General features: G+C 41.6%; 1 protein-coding gene across 1 annotated transcript in view; it reads right to left on the bottom strand.

Moving 5' to 3' along the window:
• The window catches only part of NCAPD2 (non-SMC condensin I complex, subunit D2), a 35,022-nt gene that overhangs the window by 8,123 nt on the left and 6,401 nt on the right, over positions 1 to 20,498 (bottom strand). The window contains exons 2-12 of the mRNA XM_006862662.1: positions 8,438 to 8,513; positions 8,130 to 8,188; positions 7,462 to 7,643; positions 7,024 to 7,166; positions 3,907 to 4,034; positions 3,710 to 3,833; positions 3,385 to 3,532; positions 2,140 to 2,337; positions 1,470 to 1,604; positions 1,293 to 1,380; positions 1,007 to 1,187 (exon numbers count right to left, since the gene is read on the bottom strand). Coding sequence (XP_006862724.1) covers positions 1,007 to 1,187; positions 1,293 to 1,380; positions 1,470 to 1,604; positions 2,140 to 2,337; positions 3,385 to 3,532; positions 3,710 to 3,833; positions 3,907 to 4,034; positions 7,024 to 7,166; positions 7,462 to 7,643; positions 8,130 to 8,188; positions 8,438 to 8,513 — 1,462 coding nt within the window. The remainder of the gene's footprint in view (positions 1 to 1,006; positions 1,188 to 1,292; positions 1,381 to 1,469; positions 1,605 to 2,139; positions 2,338 to 3,384; positions 3,533 to 3,709; positions 3,834 to 3,906; positions 4,035 to 7,023; positions 7,167 to 7,461; positions 7,644 to 8,129; positions 8,189 to 8,437; positions 8,514 to 20,498) is intronic.

Raw genomic sequence — 20,498 nt, forward strand, 5'->3', positions numbered from 1 at the left:
AGAAGTACTTTTTAAGTTTAAAAAGTTGTGAAGCAGATACAAGGGGGTTTCCAAAACTTCGTGGACAAATTCCATTATCTTTTCTTTCCATTTCCCCATGAACTTTTTGAAGCCCCCGTGTACTAAGTGGTGGGACTCAGAACACTTCTTACTTCTGAAGTGACAGGGTTTTCCTGTCAGTTCAGTAAAAGTTAGGGTTTTTTCAAACATTGAAAATCACAAAATGACTCCAAACACATGCTTAAAAACTTTGATAAACTAAAGTTTATGAAACATAAACTTTCAGTAAGTAACAGGTTAATTAACTTATAGTACATCCATATACTGGGATGCTAACGAGCCATAAAAACAGTGGGGCAACTATACCACTGGACTGTTAACTGCAAGGTTGTCAGTTCAAACCCACCAGCTGCTCCTTGGAAACACTATACAGAAACCCTACTCATAGCAACTCTGTATAGGATTTCTAAGGAGTGGCTGGTGGGTTTGAACTGCTGGTCTGGTGGTTAGCAGTCCAGTGATTATCTACAGTGCCACATGAGGACTTCAAGATATACAGTTAAGTTAAAAAAAAAAAAAAAGAAGAAACCCAAGTATAAAATTCTATCATGTATGCCAAAAGGGTAAACAAAGAGCACACATTTGACTCTCTATAAGTTAGCTCTAGAGGGATATCAATATACTAATAACAATGTTTTCCTGTGGGAAGGGGAACTAGGTGGCTGGGAAACAGGTTTGGAAGGGGGATTTTTCACAGCATGTTCTTTTGTAATTTAAAATTTTGTATCATCTGGAATTTTTCCATTTTTCTTATCTGCAAAACAGGGAAGACAATCTGCTAACATCAACTACTCAAAAGGTTGTGGTGAAAAATTCTAAAAAGTTATAAACTTAGACTATGTAAGAAAGCAGACAGCAAAAAGTTAAAAAACTTAGATATTAAGAAATAACCTAGCAATAGCTGAAGACTTTTGGTTATTAGAAAGTACCTCATTTTTTCACATACTTATAACTGGCTTTGGCAAGCAGCCGACCAATCCGTCCTTTCACCGCCTCAGCTGTCTCTGTATTAGCAATTTCCTCTGCAATCTTGTCCTCTTCCTGTGGAAACTTGAGAAGCTGCTGCAGGGTAGGTATCAACTCTGGCAGCATGGCCTCCCACTCCTCCTCCGGGTCCAGCACTGCAGCTGAGTGGGAGAATCTCATTTAGAGTCCCTCTCACTGCCGTTTACTGACAGTAAGAAGGCGGCGGTTAGGAGTGAGGACTCTTTGGCAGTTAACTAATTACTCACAAGCACGCGCAGCTTGCCTCTGGGCCCTCATCTCTTGTAATTTCTGGGTCTCCTTCTGCAGCGGTCCAGCAAGGTCAGTATCACTAAGCTACCAAGGTAAAAATGAGACCAGAGTCACCAAGTCACATCATTTTAGCCTACTTTTCCTTCTCTTTTGGCAGGACCAACTCTACTTACCTTGCAGGAAAAAGGATTATTGGCAAGAAAACTGGCCAGCAGCTGGATGGCATTTTTACATACTAGCACTGACTTGTCTGCCAGACGTCCAACTGCTAAGGCCACCACTGCCTGGAAACGGGTCAGGGGGAGAGCCTACGTGGAGCAGGAAGAGAAGCACCCATGAGTTCACACCCCACATCAACTATTCTGTTCAAGGTGATTTGAAGCATACTCTTAGTTAATCTACCCACTCATTTTAAAAAGGGAGCGTGGTGGCTCCATACTGAACTGTGAATCACAAGGTCGGTGGTTCGAGCTCACCAGCTGCTCAAAGGGAGAAAGATGAAGCTTTTGGTTCCCACAAAGATTTAAAGGCTCGGAAACCCTATCCAGGGTTGCTATGAGTCAAGATTAGGCTTGACAGCACTTTAACAACAACATTCTAAAGAAATGTTTCTATGCAATATAAAAGAGTCAAAGAGTACTCTTGGTAATGGGTAAGATGTATTACTGTCCTTAAGTGGAGCCAGGCATCCTTGTCCTTGGTAAAGAAAGACCTTAATGACTGACAGTAAAGACTAGAGTACTAAACTCTTCTATGGAGCAGATATTTATTTTCAATATCAGACTCTCCTGTCTTTGGCTTGTGGGCATGCCATCTGTCTTTCTGCTGTAGAAGGTTACTTACTTTCTGCTGGACAATACGGGTGAAGAGCTGCAAAACACGGCTCCTCACAAAAGAGTTAACATCATGGCCATGGGCTTGCAAGGTGTCCAGGAACTGGTCTCTGGTGTCCCGGGCTGTTTCCTCCAGTTGATCGCTATTCAGAACCTGCAGTACCATCTCTGCCATGGCCACCAGCAGAGCATTACGCATCATGTAATTCTGAGAAAAAGTAAACATGGCATTGGGCTCAGCACTCCAATACTGATTCTCCTTTCCCTCTACTCTGGTGTCTTTCCAGGAATAACGAGGGGATAAGGTCTTTAGTAATGTCAAGCTTATGTGTGTTTAGCTATGACTTTTTTGGTCAACTTCCCAGACATCCACCCTGCATAGGAAAAAGTGGAATCTCAGAAAGGTCTTGTTTGCTCAGAGGAGCATGTAGGGACAAAATAAACAACAGCTAAATAAAAACAGTCTTTCTTTGTGGCTCACTCAGGCAACTATGGTGGCAGTTGAATAAGATTATCACATCCATCCACCAACAAACATTTAAAGAGCATTAATTTCTGTCTTTCATCTGAGGTCTCAAAGCCTTTGATTCTTCATGACAAACATCCTCTTTCTCTTCTTTTCCCCACCTTCCCACATCTTACTAACAGCATGTGAGACACAGAAAACAAAATTCACCCCTAGGGGGCCAAGCAAGTCCATTACAGAATATGGTGGTAAATAGTGTATGGGGTTTTTACTAGGCAAAAAATCAAAGAACAGGGTCTTAAACAAGAAGTTAAAATGAGTTAATGAACAAGTAGACATTTTTTGTCCTGGACATTCACCTAGGAATGTCCAGCCTCAATCTGGGAAGCAGCCAGGTTAGCATCCAGGAGTAACAGAAATTGAGCGATGATATGAGCTGATTTGAGAAAGCTTATTGTTTGGAGAAAGCAAGGTGAGCCAGAAAGTAGCAAGAGGCCTCTCCCTGAAGAATGGATGGAACTCAAAATCAAAGCAGTTTAGTCTCAGTAGACTTTCAATAGAGAATGGAACTGTCATGCCTCCAATCAGACATGAATAAAATCAGTGATATTGAAATAGGAATAATAAACTAATTCAGTAAACTTCATCTGCTTCTCTCCAGGAAGGAACTGCCACATCAGTAAGAGTCGACTCTTGACTTCATGTGAAAGCTATCTTCTTATTTTTTAAGAAACAGCCTTTCAACAGTAGACTTGAAATCTCCCAGAAAAGCCTCAGAGGATCACCTACCTCTCCATCCAGGTGATCTAGCAGAATGCACATATTGGACATCAGGATAGCTGGGACACGTTCTGCTAGTTCTGTCAGGAAAGCTGCAAAGCCCTTTGCTCCTGAAGGATCCCGATTCAACTCCTGGGGACACTTCTGCCCAATCTCCCTGTACAGGTAAGAAAACACAGCCATAGCAAGATAACCCACTTACTCAGTTCCTAGTAAGGGAAAGTAGACTGGTGTCTAATATCTGAAGGGATCTAGCATTATACAGAGAATGTATTTCCAGTCTTTATTTTCTCTCTGAGGAGATAAGAATCAGAAACTTTGCGAGAAGAATCACCTTACAATCTCTCCTACTATGCTCTTCATTCCATAATCCGTCGCCCAAAGACTCACAGCTGTCACTAGGACAGGTGCCAGGTGTTCAAAGTGCTGCAGCATCTGGATAATCTTCACAGTAGCACCTGTGGAAGTACTGATCATGAGAAATTTTGGGCAACATGAGCAATGTGGGGGCAGGGCAGAAGGATAACTTACTGAGCATATGGTTGTAACGTGTCAAGGCCACACCAAGCAGATGTGTTATGGCTTCCCGCGTGGGGCGGTTCTTCTGGTGACTAATGGTAGGGTTCTCCAGGAGGCGGTAGCAGCAGCCAGTAACCAAACTGAAGGAAGAGTACAAGATGATAGAATCAACTGTCCAGACTCAGTCTATTAGAGTTCTGCCTCATTCATTTCATCCCTACTGCCCAACAGTCAGGGTCTTCTAGGGTTTTTTTCATTCTGTCTTAACACTTTCTATACCAAGTTGTTTTGGTCTGTTGATCCGATAGGTACTTCTTCAAGGATTACCAACTTTCAACCAGTTATTATGGTCACATAATACTAAATTATAAGGGGGTTTCAAAAATTCGTGGAAAAATGAAATTAAAAGATAATAGAATTTTTCCACTTTCTGAAGACCCTTGTACATGATAAGAGATACGGCAGTCACCAATTCTCATTGCTAAATACAGTGGTCCATTCAGTCTTTAAACTTTCAGGTGCATTTGACACAGTTGACACTTTTTCCTCCTTGAAATATATATTTACATAGATAGCTTCCAGGAAGCCAAAATCCTTTCTCAGTTTCTTTGGGTGATTCATCCTCATTCTTTTAATGCTGGTACACCTAAGGTTATAGTCCTTGGAATTTCTGCTTTGTTCTATTAACACTTACTGATTTAGTGAACTATTCTGTTCCATGGCTTTAAATAACCATTTATATAAATACCGTGATATCCCAAAATGTGCATCCTGGATCTCTGTACTGACCTCTAGATTTGTATGTTCAACAGTCAAATTTGACGTCTTTAGTTAGATGTCTAATAAGTACTTCAAACTTTGTATGTCTAAAACAGAACTTCTGATCTTCTCCTATAGCCTTCCCATATCTCAGGTACTTGCAACTCCATTCTTCTAGATGTTCAGACCAAAACCTTGGGAGAGTCATCCTGGACTCCATTCATTCTCCCTCATACCGCACACCCAATTTGACAATAAATCCTTTAAACTCTACCTAAGAAAACAGGGATGGAATCCAACCACATTGCCTCATCTCTATTGCTACTCCTTGGTGTCTGCCACCACGTTCAGCAGCCTCCTAACTGGTTGCCTGCTTCCCCTCTTTGCCCACCACAATCTATTTTAACACACCAGCCAAGTCAGACCATCTTATTGCTCTGCTCAGAAGCTTCCAGTGACCTCCTCTCTGAGGACATCACGAAGGCCGACAAGGCTCTGCAGTTCAGCTCCCCACTGCTCCTCTGAGTTCAGAGCCCACTCCTCTTGTGCTCAGCCAGCTACTGTTTCTCTGGCTTCACTGCTATGACTTGTACACACTGGACACTCTCCTTCCTCAGGCTCTCTGCAATTACTGTAACCTTTCTTGGAATGTTCTTCCTCCATAGTCTCACAGCTCTCACTCATCTCTTCTCAGTCTTTGCTCAGCGGTCACCATCTCAAAGAAGTCTTGCTAAAACAGTTAATTTAAAATTGCAACCCTTCATCTTCCTACCTCCTCTATCTTATTTTGTTCTACAGTAATGAATCATAAAACATACTGTGTATGAGACAGCTTCAAAAAGTTTGTGAAAGAGTAAACAGGGATAGGCAACTTGGACATTGGCTACCCAAAATGGGGGGGGGGGGGCTACAAAGGCAAGAAGTGACTGGCTTACAAGCTTTCAAGAGGGAACCTAGATCCAGAGGGCATGGAGGAAGGTAGAATCTCCATTGAGTAGTATCCAATCTGTCGAGGCGGGGCTGATGACAAGAAATGCAGATAGGTCTCTTGTGATACAATAGTGAATAATTATTATCAGGACTGATTGTGAGGGTTGGAAATGTAAAGGTAGACATTTTGTAGCAAAGGAGGGGAGTGATTGACTTTGCAATCTAGGAGCAGAGGTCCCTGGGACCATCAAGGGAGAAGAGCAGAGAGCGAGACCCTACCTAGAGAAGCAGTGATGCCTGAGATGGAGCACCTGGGGACTTTAGACCCAGAGAGGGAGAGGGGCTGTGTGCTAACGACGGGGGGGGACAGGGACAGGCTTGCAGTATATACCCTTTAGTTGGTTGATAATTCATGGAGGGGATTGTAACCATGGCAATGAAACGATATACGATAGGATGAATGTAAAGCTAATGTTCTCCCATGTAAAACTATCACATAATTCACAATAAAACATTAAAAAAAAAAAAAGTTGTGAAAACATGGAATTAAGAGAAAATGAGTTTTCCATGACCTTTTGGAAGCCCCCTTGTACATTACTTATTTAAAAAATTGCCTTTTCCTCTATAGTATACAGTTCAAGAGGTTAGGAACAATTGTTGCCAGTGCCTATAATGATGCCTGCCATGCACCCAGGAGATCTCAAAAAATACTGCTTTATTTATGAATAAATGGGTATTGTTGTTAACTGCCATTGAGTTGGTTCCTGTATAGGGTTTCCAAGGAATGACTGGTGGGTTTGAACCACTGACGTTGTGGTTAGCAGTCCAGTGCTTCTCCTACAGTGCCACCCAGGACTCCATGGTATTAGAGATGGGTATTAGAGATGAGAAATTCAATAGCAGTTTCTAACATTCTGTTATCTACTTCCTAACAACTCCACGTTATGGTTATACATCTATGTATTACCGATAGAGCTGAGGCATGAAATAAGATATTTAAAGGGCCTACTAGCAATAGAAAGAACTCTGGTAGCATAGTGGTTATGAGTTGGGCTGCTAACCTCGAGGTCAGCAGTTTGAAACTACCAGTCGTTCCCTGGGAGAAAGATGAGGCTTTCTGTTCCTGTAAAGATTCACAGCCTTGGAAACTCTGTACAGGGTCGCTATGAGTCGGCACTGACTCCACAGTGCACCACCACCACTAGCAATAGAGAGAGCTGGGCTGCTAACTATAAGGTCAGTAGTTCTAATTTACCAGCTGCTCCTAGGGAGAAAGATGAGGCTTTCTGCTCCTGTAAAAATTTACAGCCTCAGAAACCCTGTATAGGGTTGCTACATGTAGAAATCGACTCCATGGCACCACCACAAGCACCACCATCAGAAATAGAGACGTCATTCCTCACAGCTCAGTGTTAACCTGTAGCCATTTTAATTACCCACCTGACAAATTCCTCTTCAATTATTGAGTGGTTCCAAAGGTGACGAATGTCCAACTGGAGTAGTTGTGTTAAAAGCTGAAGAATTGGTTGTCTCTCTTCTTCCCAATCAAAACCATGGGCTGCCTTGGCCCGGGATTTCTTACCCTGAAAAGGGTCATGTATACATTTAGGGAAAGACAGTAAACACAGGAGGGTCAAGATCTGCTAGTCTGAGTGTTCACACTATCCAGTATCAAGACAAGGTAGATGGTAATAGAGAAGTACTGGAGTTTCAAAATAACACAAGAGCTGCTTGTCAGGGTAAGACATACTGTGATGCTTTTGAGAATTTCCTCATAAACCTAAAGTGAGCGCAGAAGATTCTCAGATCCTTAAATTTGCTCCTTTTCCATCAATCCCATCACACCCCAAATCAAGTGAACTAGGAACTCCAAATTACCTTCCCACCAAGGTCCAGGTCCAGGAGGCTCATCTGGCTAACCATGGTCTCAAAGGATTCCAAGAGGCGGATCAGAGCATAGCAGTTCATTTTTAGGGCATTTAAGTGGGCACTTCTATCTGACACACTCAAAGTTGCATCATCCAAGATAGTGGGAAGTTCCTGGGAATGGCGGGATACCACTGTGAGGGACAGAATCTGGGAGTCAGTTTCATTCACTTTCCCTATATACCCCAAGAGTAAAACATCCTGCATTACAGCCATCAGATTACCAAAGATCTGTGTTTCATCTCTCAGTGGTCACAATATCAGCTAAGTCCTTTGAGACCCTTGATCCTGATACCCATTAATATGCCCTGTTCCTACTCTCTCACTCCAGTTACCAGTTTCTCCCTGGCAACTGGAAAGACTACCCCTATTAAAGAGGTAGTTCAAAAGCAGGACAAACTTCTTGTTGGTCTGCCCTTACAGCGAGTGCACACAACTTTGTATCACCCACCAAGATTACAGACCTTTAATAGGTCAAAGGTCCCTGGACTTAGCCAAACCAACTGAATCACAACAGCCTGGATATCATCATGTGGCTAAAAAAATATACAAAATAGTAAATAAACAAGGACAACAATCAAAACCCACTGTCCTTCCCCTGCCCCCTCACCCATTAATACCTTTTATCAGGAATTCCAGAGTATCTTCCTTGAGGCCAGGATCTATACTTCGAAAGTGACTATGAGGGAAAGAAAGTGTAAGAATGAGATTGCAGTGTCTCTAACAGGCTTAACCTGAGATCGAACTTAAAAACACATTGGTGAGCTGAATAAATATGGTAGCAAGTTGGGATAAATGGTCATTAACAGAGATATCAGCACCAAGAACCATTTTTCAGTGATCTCGTATTTTGGAATTTCAGCACTAACATGCAACATTGAAAAGGACATGGTACCTTTTTAAAGTACCAGCTAGATATTTTACTTACTGTAAAATGCTGTAGATAGTATCAAAGTGCTCCAGCATAGCCAAGGGGCCCTGGGATCGGAAGGCAGCCTGAAATGCTAGAAAGATGAGAGAAACAGATCAATACAGAGGGGAGAGCCCTTTTTAGCAAATTCTATCTTCGACAGAGGAGTCATGGTGTGGCATTGTTAGTTAATGTGCTGGACTGTAAAGTCCATTTGAACCGCAAGGTGGCAATTCAAGCTCGCCAGTCGTTCTTCAGAAACCCTATATAGGGCTGCTATGGGTCAGAACTGCCTTGATGGCACTTAACAACAACAATCATTCATGACAGAAGGAGAAAGATGAGGATTTATGTTCTTGCAAAGATTAGCAGCTTTGGAAACCCTATAAAGCTATGAGTAGGAGCTGACTCAACAGCACTTAGCAACAACACCCATGCCAGAACATCAGATGACTTGCTTTCACTGGCATAATCACAAAGAAGACAGCCAGTTTCTTTCAATGTCACTTAATATAAAAACAATGACACCTTACATTTGTATCATGTTTTACAATGAACAAAGCCATACTTGAGCTTTATCACATCTCTGAGCTAGGGAAAGCAGACATCACTAGGCCTATTTTATAGGAAAAGAAATTAAGTCTCTGAATGGTATATGTGTTGATTCATAGTGACCCTATACAGGGTTTCCAAGGAGTGGCTGGTGGATTTGAACCGCAACCTTCTGGTTCCCAGTCCAGTGTTGATCCTACAGTGCCACATCAGTTAGTAATAAATTCAAACTCAAGAATTTTTAAAAATTTTTTATTTTATAATTTCAGAAAAATTATAAATACAGTGTCATTATAACATTAACCAGGTAATGTTATAATGACAATATAAGATTTATTCTAAACAAAAAATTAACGATGATTAAATACTAATCCAGTGGCAGAGCTCCTTCTAGTTTTCTGCGTGGGAGATCCGGGTTTGATTTCCCAGTCAATGCCCCTCATGCACTACCTGTCTGTCAGTGGAGGCTTGTGTGTTGCTGAGATGCTGAACAGGATTCAGTGGCACTTCCAGACTAAGATGGATGAGGAACAAAGGCCTGGTGATCTACTTCTGAAAATCAGCCAACAAAATCCCTAAGAATCACAATGATTCAATCTGCAACTGATTGTGGACACAGCACAGAACTGGGTAGTTTTCTTATGTTGTACATGGGGTTGCCATGAGTTGGAAGCCAATTAAATTAGGGCAGCTACCAACACATCTATAGACATTATTTGTATTTTTCCAAATGTCCTATTTATGTCTTTCTTCTGGTTTAGGAGCCCATCCAGGATCCTACAATGCATTTAGTTGTCAAGTCTCCATAGTCTCCTCTAATCTGGGTCAGTTCTCTGGTGTTTACCTTTCATGACGCTGAAACTTCTGACAAGTACTGGTCAGTTATTTTGTAGTTGTTGTTAAGTGCCATGTCGTTGAGTTAATTCCAATTTTTCTAAAGTTTTCTCACAATTAGATTGAGGTTATGCATTTTGGCAAGATTACCACATGAGGGGGTTTGGGTCGCTGGACCATAAAGTCAGTTTAAACCACAAGGTTGGTGGCTCAAACCCACCAGCTACTCCTCGGAAACCCTATATAGGGTCGCTATGGATTGAAACTAACTTGACAATATTTAACAACAAAACATATCAATAACATATTACTAGTGAAGTTAACTTGAACCACTTGGTTAATGTAGTGTTTGCTAGGTTTCTCCACTGTGAAGTTATTTTCTCCTTTAAAATTAGTAAGTATTTGTGGGGAGACACTTTGAAACTATTCCATTTTTCATCACATTTTTGCCCTCTAATTTTAGTGTGCATCTATAGTTCTTGCCTGCCACCATGCTTACCGTGGTGTTTACCAAATGGTGATTTTCTATCTATCATTCCTTTTAAGACGCTCTGGTAGCGTAGTGGTTACAAGTAGGGCTGCTAACCACAAGGTCAGCAATTTGAAACTACTAGCTGTTCCGCAGGATGAAGATGAAGCTTTCTGCCACTATAGAGAGTTATAGTACCGGAAACCCTGTAGAGGGTCACTATGAGTCGGAACCGACTCCAGGGTACATCACCACCACCACCACACCATCATGCCTTTTACATTTACTAATGGGAATGTTACTACGAGGATGAGTTGTCCCTTGGTGGTGGTGGCGGTGACCGTAGTTCCGATTCACAGCGACACTGTATAGGTTTTTGTGGCTATAAATCTTTACAGGAGCAGAAAGCCTCATCTTTCTCCCATGGAGCAACTGGAAGATTCGAACTTTTGATCTTGTGATTAGCAGTCCTTCTAGTAACTCACTATGCTACCAGGGTGAGTTCCTTGAGTGTCCCTTATCCTCCTCTCTCTATTAATTCACTTATTTGTATCAGGTATTTCTTTTATTTTGTGTGTTTTAATCTATACTATTACTGTTTGTTTCTCAAATTGTTCCAGCTTTGACCATTGAGAACTCCTTCAATTAATCTGGTCTTGTCCTCTGATGTGCTCCCTTAACTTTTTGAGTACTTCCTTACCTTCAGGCTCATCTTGCACTTTCTCTGACCCAGTCTCAACGTACTCCTGGGTCCTTTTATAGGAGAATGATTTTCAGATACCGAACTCTAGGCACTAGTTAGGCTCATTGCTATTGGGTTATCATTACTTTTAGATCTTCTCAGTGGTATGGCACTGTGGGTTAATGCGCCAGACTGCAAAGCTGTTTGAACTGCAAGGTCAGCGGCTCAAGCTTACCAGCTGTTCCTTGGAAACCCTATACAGGGTAGCTATAGGTTGGAATCGACTCGACATTACTTAACAACAACAACAGTAAACAGAAGTAGGATATACTCTCCTATATACTATTTCTATCTGTCTGTATAAATATTATACTCATACTGAAAGCTCCAATTCTGGCTCAAATCCCAGGATTCATTCTAACCTCCTCCTGCCCCATCCCCCATTTTCTTACTTGTAACTCCTTTCTCAGATAGTGAAAAATGCTCATTACCGACAATATATTTAGATATTATCTGCTTAATCTGAGTATACATATGGAGTCTTTGTGTGATGCTGTAGGATAAGCACTGGATTGCTAACCGCAAGGTTGGCAGCTCAAAGCCACCAGCTGCTCCTCAGAAACCCTAAGAGGGTCAATATGATTCAGAACCAACTTGATCAACAGTATAAATATAAAGCAGTTTTAGCATTGCTACCCCACAACCCTATGAAAAATAAAGTTACTATCTACAATATTTGTGTTAAGTTCTTTTGTATATAGTATATAGTCTTCTTTTGTATACAGTATACAGCCTCAGAAACCCTGTACAGGGTCGCTATGAGTCAGAACCGATTCCACGGCACATTACAACAATGTAGCCAAACCACTATTTTTCAAAGGTTAGTTCTTTTTCTTCCTTATTCCCTTTAGAATGGTTACGCCATACATTGTAATGCAGGTATGTTCATTTGTTGTTACTTACATTTTGAACACAAAATGCAAAAATGGCAGGATCTTTTGACCCTCAAACTCAGTGCTCTTTCCACTTAACGATAAAGATACGAGTCTAAGTCTTACAAACTGCAAGAATTCCAAAGTAGTCTGGGAGCTAGATAACTTTTGAGCCAAGTTATATATCCTAGCCTTCTCTGTGGATGTGGAAGGAAAGAAGAATTTTTTTCTGTAAGCCTAAGCTGGTTTGCCCTAGAAAGTAAAGCCAGAACCTTGTACTCCTTTATCATTAACTAATTCATTATAGAGTTATGTTGTCCAATCACAAACTGTTCCTTTGTGGGTTTTAATAAGCTTTGCTTCTCTAATTCCTACCGACTCTCTAGCACTCATATCAATTATATTGATGCTCGCCTTTTTATACTTTTTATACTTTTCTTTCTTTAGTAGATGATTGCTTTCTACTTCATCAAAAAGAATGAGGCCCAAAAGCATAGGCTCCCTCACATAATCCTGCCTCCCCACCAAACAATTCTGTTAACATCTCCCCAATCTTTGAATCAGTCTCAAGTGAAAAAGTTTTCTCTTTTAAAGACATCTGTCCCACTACAGCCAAAACTTCTCCCTATTGCCTTTGGTTTTATCCTCTCCAGGAATTGTTCTTACCTACCAACACGCGCAGGCCTTCCTCTTTTAGCACCTTACCCACTGATGTGGTAATCTAGTCAGGCTGCTATAGGTTTACACTCTGCCAGAGGTCCCTGTGTAGTGAAACGGTTAAGGTGCTTGGTTGCTACAGGAAAGGTTGGAGTTTCATATCTACCCAAAGATGCCTCAGAATTAAGACCTGGCAAAAACCAACCATTGAAAACCATAGGGAGCACAGTTCTAATCTAACACTATGACTCAGAATCAACAGCCACTGGTTTACTGGCTTTAGGTTCTTAGTTTATTAGTATCAATGTCCTCTTCTGCAAATTGGGAGTATAGGATATGTTGCCTAATGTCCATGGTACGTTCTGTGAAATAGGACCTTATGTAATTTGGACATTGTGCAAACACCATATTATGTATAGTTGACCCTTAAATAGCAGTGGGTGAGGGATTCGGACCCCTACACAGCTGAAAATCTACATATAACTTTTGACTCCCCCTAAACTTAACTACTGTTGACCTTCGGAAGACTTACTGATAATATAAGAGTTGATGAAAATATATTTCACATGTTCTACAAATCATATGAGTATTGGTGTGGCACTATGGGTTAATGTGCTGTACTGAAAAACAGGTTTGAACAGCAAGTTTGGTGGTTCAAACTCACCAGCTGCTCCTTGGAAACCCTATATAGGGTTGCTTTGGGTCAAAACTGACTTGACAGCACACAAAAACATAACAAAAATATGGATATATATATACTATACCCCCATAAAAGCTGCATTTTTCAACAGGAGATAAAAGGTCCTTTAAAACAAGCTAAGTTTTTGCACCTGCAGCAGATACAGCTTCACTAATTTCCTTTTCTTTCTTTTTTTACAATGGTACTTATGCTGGATTCATTTATCTTGAATTGGTAGGCAACCACAGCTGAAGACCTTAGGTACATTCAAGTAAGTCACTTTTTTCCCTTGTGATGCCATGACTTTGCTTCTTGGGAGCACTCCCAGCAGCATTAGAGGCACCACAGCTGGGTCCTGTAGACCTATGGTATTATTTAAGATTTACAGAACTGTACTACTACACATGATGAAAAGTATGTGAGAACCCAAAGAAATTATTTTTTATTGTGACATGCAATTTATTGAAGAGCAGAATTGCTTACCTAAAGATGATTAGTGTCACACAGCATTAAAAAACAAAAAACAAACCCTAAACTGCATATAAATATAAACAGCTCAACTCTCTGCTGTTTAAAAGTCAATTGTATATGCTTGTATATATTCCATATACAATGGGGCTTCAACCAATTCATTGAAAATTTCCACAGGATAAACACTGGACTGCTAATTCCAAGGTTGACAGTTCAAGTTCAACAGCCACTCTGTAGGAGAAAGATGGGGCTTTCTGTCCCTGTAGAGATTTAGTCCAGAAACCCTATACAGGGTCACTATGAGCAGGAATAGTACTTGATAGCAGTGAGTTGTTTTGGTTTTTGCATACCAAAGTGCACCCTAGCTCCCGTCCCCTCCCTACCACCCCTAGCTATTCTGGCTCTTCTTTAGTGTTTACCAACTTGCACCTGCAATTGCAGCCTCTGGGGGTACAGGTGCTCTTCAAGCAGTGCCCAGGGAGCCTGGTGGGAGGAAGGAAAACTCCAAGGAACAGAGTGGAGCAGCTGAAGCCTAAGGAGAGGGGCTATGAGCAAACTCACCCTTCCCAGCAAGCCCCTCCTTTCCCCAGGTTCAGAAGCTGCCCAAACAGACTTTATAGTTTTTCCTTCCCAGAATTTTTTTTGTAAAGAAATATGGAAAAGAGAAAAGAAAAAGCACTTTGAACATTTGGTTAATTTTGTTTCAGTCTACTATACAGTTTTTCCATTATTGAATTAACATCTAATTTTCACTCTTCTGCTTGTTAAATTTTATTATTGTAACAAGAATTTCACCAATCTTATTAAAAACAATTTTTAATGACTGCATATTCTTATGAAATTACAATTCTCCTACTGTTAGACAACTAACTTTAAACTCATGACTACTAGCCTCAAGTATTTCTTGGTAAGTTTATTACAAATTCCCAGGAATGTTCACTTTTCTCTGCTCATAAGTGCAAGATTCCCACTTCCTCCTGCATCACCAACTTTTATCTCTCTTGGATTAGTCACATTTAGCATATGTTGTTGTTGTTAAGTGCCAGTGAGTCAATTCTGACCCATAGCGACCCTGTATAGGGTTTCCAAAGAGCAACTGGTGAGCTTGAACCACTGACCTTGTAGTGCAAATGGCTTTGCAGTCTGCACATTAACCCATATATGAGGAGCCTCAAAAGGTTGGTGGGCAAGTCCACTATCTTTTAATTCCATTTTTCCCACCAATTTTTTGAAGCCCCCTTATACACATGTAACACCACCACCCATCTTAAAACAACAAAACCCTCCCTCTCTATCCATCATCTCATTTCTCTGCTAGTCCTTATACAAAAACTGGAAAGTATTCTAAACTCACAACCTCCAATGATCTCCTCTCACTTTTGCATAAACCTACTTCAAAGAAGGTTTATGACTCCATCATTCCTCTGAAACAGCTTTATCAAGGTAATCACACTACTAAAGCCAGTAGTTTGAGGTCCCATTAGCAACTCCGACACAGTTGACCACTCCTCTTCCTTTATAAAATGTTCTCTAGTGGTTAAGAATCGGGCTTCGAACCTTAAGGTCAGTAGTTCGAAACTACCAGCCGCTCCACAGGAGAAAGATGAGGTGTTCTGCTCCCGTAAAGATGTACAGCCTTGGAAACCCTGTACAGGGTCACTATGGGTGGGAACCGACTATTTAGCCCCTTCCTTTGACTTTCTGCTTAGCCCCTTCCTTTGACTTTCTGCTGCAGTGACCATTCCTTTGTTTTTTATACTGGTTCTTCCTTATTTTCCCAGTCTAAATTAAATGCTTCAAGTCTGTCTTCAAACTGCTTCTCTTCTCCACCCACTCTAATCTCATGGTTTAAAATATCATCAAATCCCAAGTATATATCTTTAGCTGGCACCTCTCTCCATAATCCAGTACTCATCTACACAACACTCTAAACCTACTCCTCTCGTATTTTTTCCCCATCTCAGCAAATGGAACTTCATTTTTCTAGTTGCTCAGGTCAGAAAACCTTGTTGTCACCCCAGATTCTAATTTATCTAACCACATAAATTAAACCCAATCATCACTAATCTGGATGGTTCTATTTTCAAAATATACTCAGAATCCTATGTTCGATCACCACCTCAAATGCTATCATTCCAAACCAATCAACCTAGTATTATTTTATTAGCGTCTTAACTAGTCTTTTGCTTTTTAATTTCCCCACAGTCTATGTTCAACATAATAGATAGTGATACTTTGAAAACATCAGACTGTTTCTCTGTTCAAAAGCCAATGGCTTCCAAGCTGACTGGCTTTGAAGCTAAAGTCCTTACCATGACCTACAAGGAACTAATCAATACTTCTCAAATTTCAATGTGCATCTAAATGACCTAGAGAGCTTCTTAAAATACAGATTTTTAAGATTTAGTGCTCTGGTGTGGGCCTTGTATTTCTAATCAGCGCCCTGATTGTGATATTACTGCTGCTGGTCTGAGCTACGGTCTAGAACAATCTGCACCACTTCCCACCTGACATCTTTTTCCTAGCTTATTCCCTTCAGTCACACTAGCATTTTCCCACCTCAAAGCCTGAGGTGGCTTTTCTGTTTGTCTAGAATGCCCTTCCCCAAGAACCTGCATTGTTCACTTCCTTCAGGCCCCTCCCTGTAAAATGTCACCTGTCAGCAAGCTGTATCATATCATTCCACATAAAATGCCACCTTCCCACTCCTGGCACACTCTATCTCCCTTGCCTTGCATTAGTTCTCTTGGGCATTAAAAACCAAGTGACATACTCTATATGTACTTGTTCGTTTGTGAGTGCCTTGAGAGAAAGAACTTTGTCTTTTCTTTGTTTTGTGTAGTGTTGTATCCCTAGTGCCCAGAACAATGCTTGGCATATAATAACATATGATTGGTAAACACTTGCTCAATAAGTTATTTACAGTAGAACTTGTACTTGGGAACCTAAGCATCAAGATCATCAAAGCAATGCAACTGTTATGTTGTTGTTGTTGTTAAGTACCGTGGAGTCGGTTCCGACTCATAGTGACCCTACACAGGGTTTCCGAGGCTGTAAATCTTTACAGGAGCAGACCGCCTCATCTTTCTCCCGTAGAACAGCTGGTAGTTTCCAACTGCTGACCTTGAGGTTAGCAGCCCAATTCGTAACCACTATGCTACTAGAGCTCCTTGTGTTATAAGAGGACTTAAAAAAAAAAAAGATCATCCATTTAAATATGTAATGCATTGTATTAACTGAAGAACAGTTTGCTAGAGTATGCAGCATGTGCTATTGGCCAGACAATATAGGCAGAATAGTACCTCTGTGGACCCAGAGGGCTGGCCACAAATCGGTCATCCTGCATACCCACCTTCTTTCTTGCTTACTGTTATGCAGTGAAAGTGTGTCCCCCCAAAATATGTGCTGTAAATCCTAACATCTATGGCTGTGGTTACAAGCCCATTTGGGAATGAGTTGGCTTTGGTATGTTAATGAAGCGGAATTAGTACAGAGTATATTTTGGGTCAATCTCTTACAAAATATAAAATGAGCAGACTTGGTGAAACAGATGCCAAGACACATGGAGATCTCCTAGGAACCAGGAAGCAGAAGATAAAGAGATAAGGACCTTCATTCAGAGTTGATAAGAGAGAAAAAACTTCCACTATAGTTGGCGCTTCAAATTTGGACTTCTAGCCTCTTAAATTGTGAGAACATTAATTTCTGTTTGTTAAAGCCATCTACTTGTGGTGTTTCTGTTAAACTAAGATAACTAGATAACTAAGACACTTACCAAATGTTGTATGTTCAGGTTTAGGGAGGCCCATGGGTAGTGATCTTGATCAGTTTAACCAATCTGGATAATTCTATCTCCCTTACCAGTAACTGGTTAAAGAAATGGGCATGTAATCCAATTCTGGATAAGTCTGTTGGAGGGCTCTAGTAACATTTTTTTTCAAAGAAAAGGAATCCCCTCTTCTCATCTCTAGACATCAAGACATCAGAGAAAGAAGTGCATTTTGGTAACCTAGACCAGTAGGCTAAGAGTACTAGTTGCCATCAAGTCACCTCTGACGTATGTTGTTGTTGTTATTATGTGCTGTAGAGTTAGTTCTGACTCATAGCGACCCTGCACAGGGTTTCTGAGACTATAAATCTTTACGGGAGCAGAAAGCCTCATCTTTCTCCCGTGGAACAACTGGTAGTTTCAAACTGCTGACCTTGAAGTTCGCAGCCCGATTCGTAACCACTAAGCTACCAGAGCTCCTTTCTGACTCATAGTGACCCATATGTGTCAAAGTAGAACTGTGCTCCCAGAGATGACAATGGCTGAGTATTCAGAAGTAGATTGCCACGACTTTCTGTGGCACCTCTGGGTAGACCTTTTGATTAGCAGCTGAGTGTGATAAACATTCTGACACAACCCAAGGACTCCAAGAGGCAGGAAGCCGGAGTCCTACCATCAAACAGCTGTACGAACCAAACTTTCTTATTGTTGGAGATAATAACTGAAGTAGGTATTATTTCCATTTTTACAGATGATGAAACAGAGGCACAGAGAGAATAAATAAGTAACTTTGTCCAAGGTCAAAGTGGTAGTGGTGGTTGGTAGTTATGTGCCGTGGAGTTGGTTTTGACTCATAGCAACCCTGTACAGGGTTTCCGAAGCTGTAAATCTTCATGGGAGCAGAAAGCCTCATCTTTCTCCCATGGAACAGCTGGTAGTTTCGAACTACTGACCTTGTGGTTCGCAGCCTGATTCGTAACCACTATGCTACCAGAGCTCCTTACAGTGGTAGTACCAGGATTCAAATCCCAGTCGTCTGGCTCTAGTCTTAATTTTTCCTCCATCTATCTTTACAAAGCAACCTGATACAAGATCATGTCCAATAATTACTGGTAATGCATAAATTATTTTAGGCCATTTATAGGTTTTCAGTGGGATGACAACCGATTTGCAGCTACATGCATGTTTTTTTCCACTGTTGAACATTCTTGGAAACAAGGTATCATAACTTCAAAACAGTGCTAACCCGAAATAAGTCAAGTCCTAGACATCCTAAACAGCTGTCTCCTCCTATAACTATTAAGACCATAAGGATTTCGTTTTGGTGTATGGGTGTGGTGCTGTAGGATAAGCACTGGACTGCTAACTGTGAGGTCAGTGGTTCAAACCCACCAGTCACTCCTTAAAAACCCTATACAGGGTACTTCCGCCACTTCCCGGACCAGGCAACTCAGGTAGGGCAGGCTACGGGGAAAAGGGGCGGAATTGCACATAGGAAACCTCTGTCTAGCAGACAGACAGCCTTTGAGCAAACATAAGATCTTATATTTCAACATTCTGAACTCATTTTTTTCAAAGATCAAATTGCTGAGGAATTACAGGAATTTTGAGCTTTTGCCTGCCTGCACGCGGCTCCTGCTTCCCGCGCCTGCGCCAGGCGAGTGCCTCTGCCCCCTGCGGACCTTAGAGTGCAGGGCTAGAGCAACCCCATTTAGAAGGCTGCATTTCCAGAGAAAAGGAAGAATAAACTGGCAAAGTTGAACAAATAGTGAGGGATATCAGCGCGGATATCAGGAAATTCAGGGTACCCATGGTACAGAGAGACTGAGAGAGGCATTTTTTACGTCATCAGATACACGCCCACTGAAGCCAAGGCCTGCCCCGAGGCCCAACCCGCCCACAGACTGGTCACAAAGGCCCAGGCCCAACCACGGCCCAAACTGCCTATCCGCCGAGGTCCAGGGTCCTCAAGACCCAAGGCCACATAGCCCGGTCGCCGAGGAGCAGTGCCCCTGAGACCCAACCGGCCCTCAGACCGGTCCCTGAGGCACAGGCCCCTCAAGGCCCAATCCGCCCCCTGAGGCCCAAACCACCCGCCTGAGGCCCAATCCTCCTGTAGCCCGATCTCTGATGCTCAGGCCCCCAGAGGCCCAAACGGCCCGCCCTAGGCTCAACACACCTGCCTGAGGCCCAAACGGCCCGCCGCTGAGGCCCAGGCCCAGGCCCAACTGAGGCCCAAAAAAGTTACTGAGTTAAGCAATAAGAAGAGGGAAAAGGGAAGAATACATCCTGATCACATCTTCCTGGAGATAATCAGAAAACATAAAAAATTACCAAAATACATATTTAATTATTAGGGACACAGATAAACATTAAACATATCCAAGAAGCAAAAGCTGATGACCGTATCAGCACATGTCCAGAAAAAAGATAAAATATCTGAGACAAATGAACCAGAAGTAGACCTTCTCTCCGTGCTGGAAGGAGGGCAGGCCTTGGAGGTACCTGAGAAAGAATTCAGAAAAATGATTATAAAATGTCTCAAAACACTTTACAATGGAGTTGAGAAAAATAAGGAAGAAGTCAGAAAAGCGCTACAGGAACAATCAAACAAGATAGATACAGCATTGGTAACGATCCAAAACCTACAGAAAGAGGTCCAAACAATCAACAACAAAATGGCAGATATAGAAAACTCTCTGAAAGGGCAGAGGAGTAGAATAGATGAGATGGAAGGAGGAATCAGTGAGCTGGAAGACAAAAAAGGGTTAAAAATTCAGAGGAAGGTCTAAGATTCATGTTGGACAACATGAAGAGGAATAACCTAAGAATTATTGGCATTCCAGAATAAAATGAATCACACAAGTCCACAGAGGAAATAGTCGAAGAACTACTGGAAGAAAATCTCTCTAACATCCTCAAGGGCGAAAAGATAGACATACAGGAAGCCCAACGAAGTCCAGGAAGGGTGGACCCAAAAGAAAATCACCAAGACATATCATAGTCAAGCTCTCCAAACTCAAAGACAAGGAGA

Source organism: Chrysochloris asiatica, unplaced genomic scaffold (assembly GCF_000296735.1).
Source record: "Chrysochloris asiatica unplaced genomic scaffold, ChrAsi1.0 scaffold00050, whole genome shotgun sequence".
NCBI lineage: Eukaryota > Metazoa > Chordata > Mammalia > Afrosoricida > Chrysochloridae > Chrysochloris > Chrysochloris asiatica.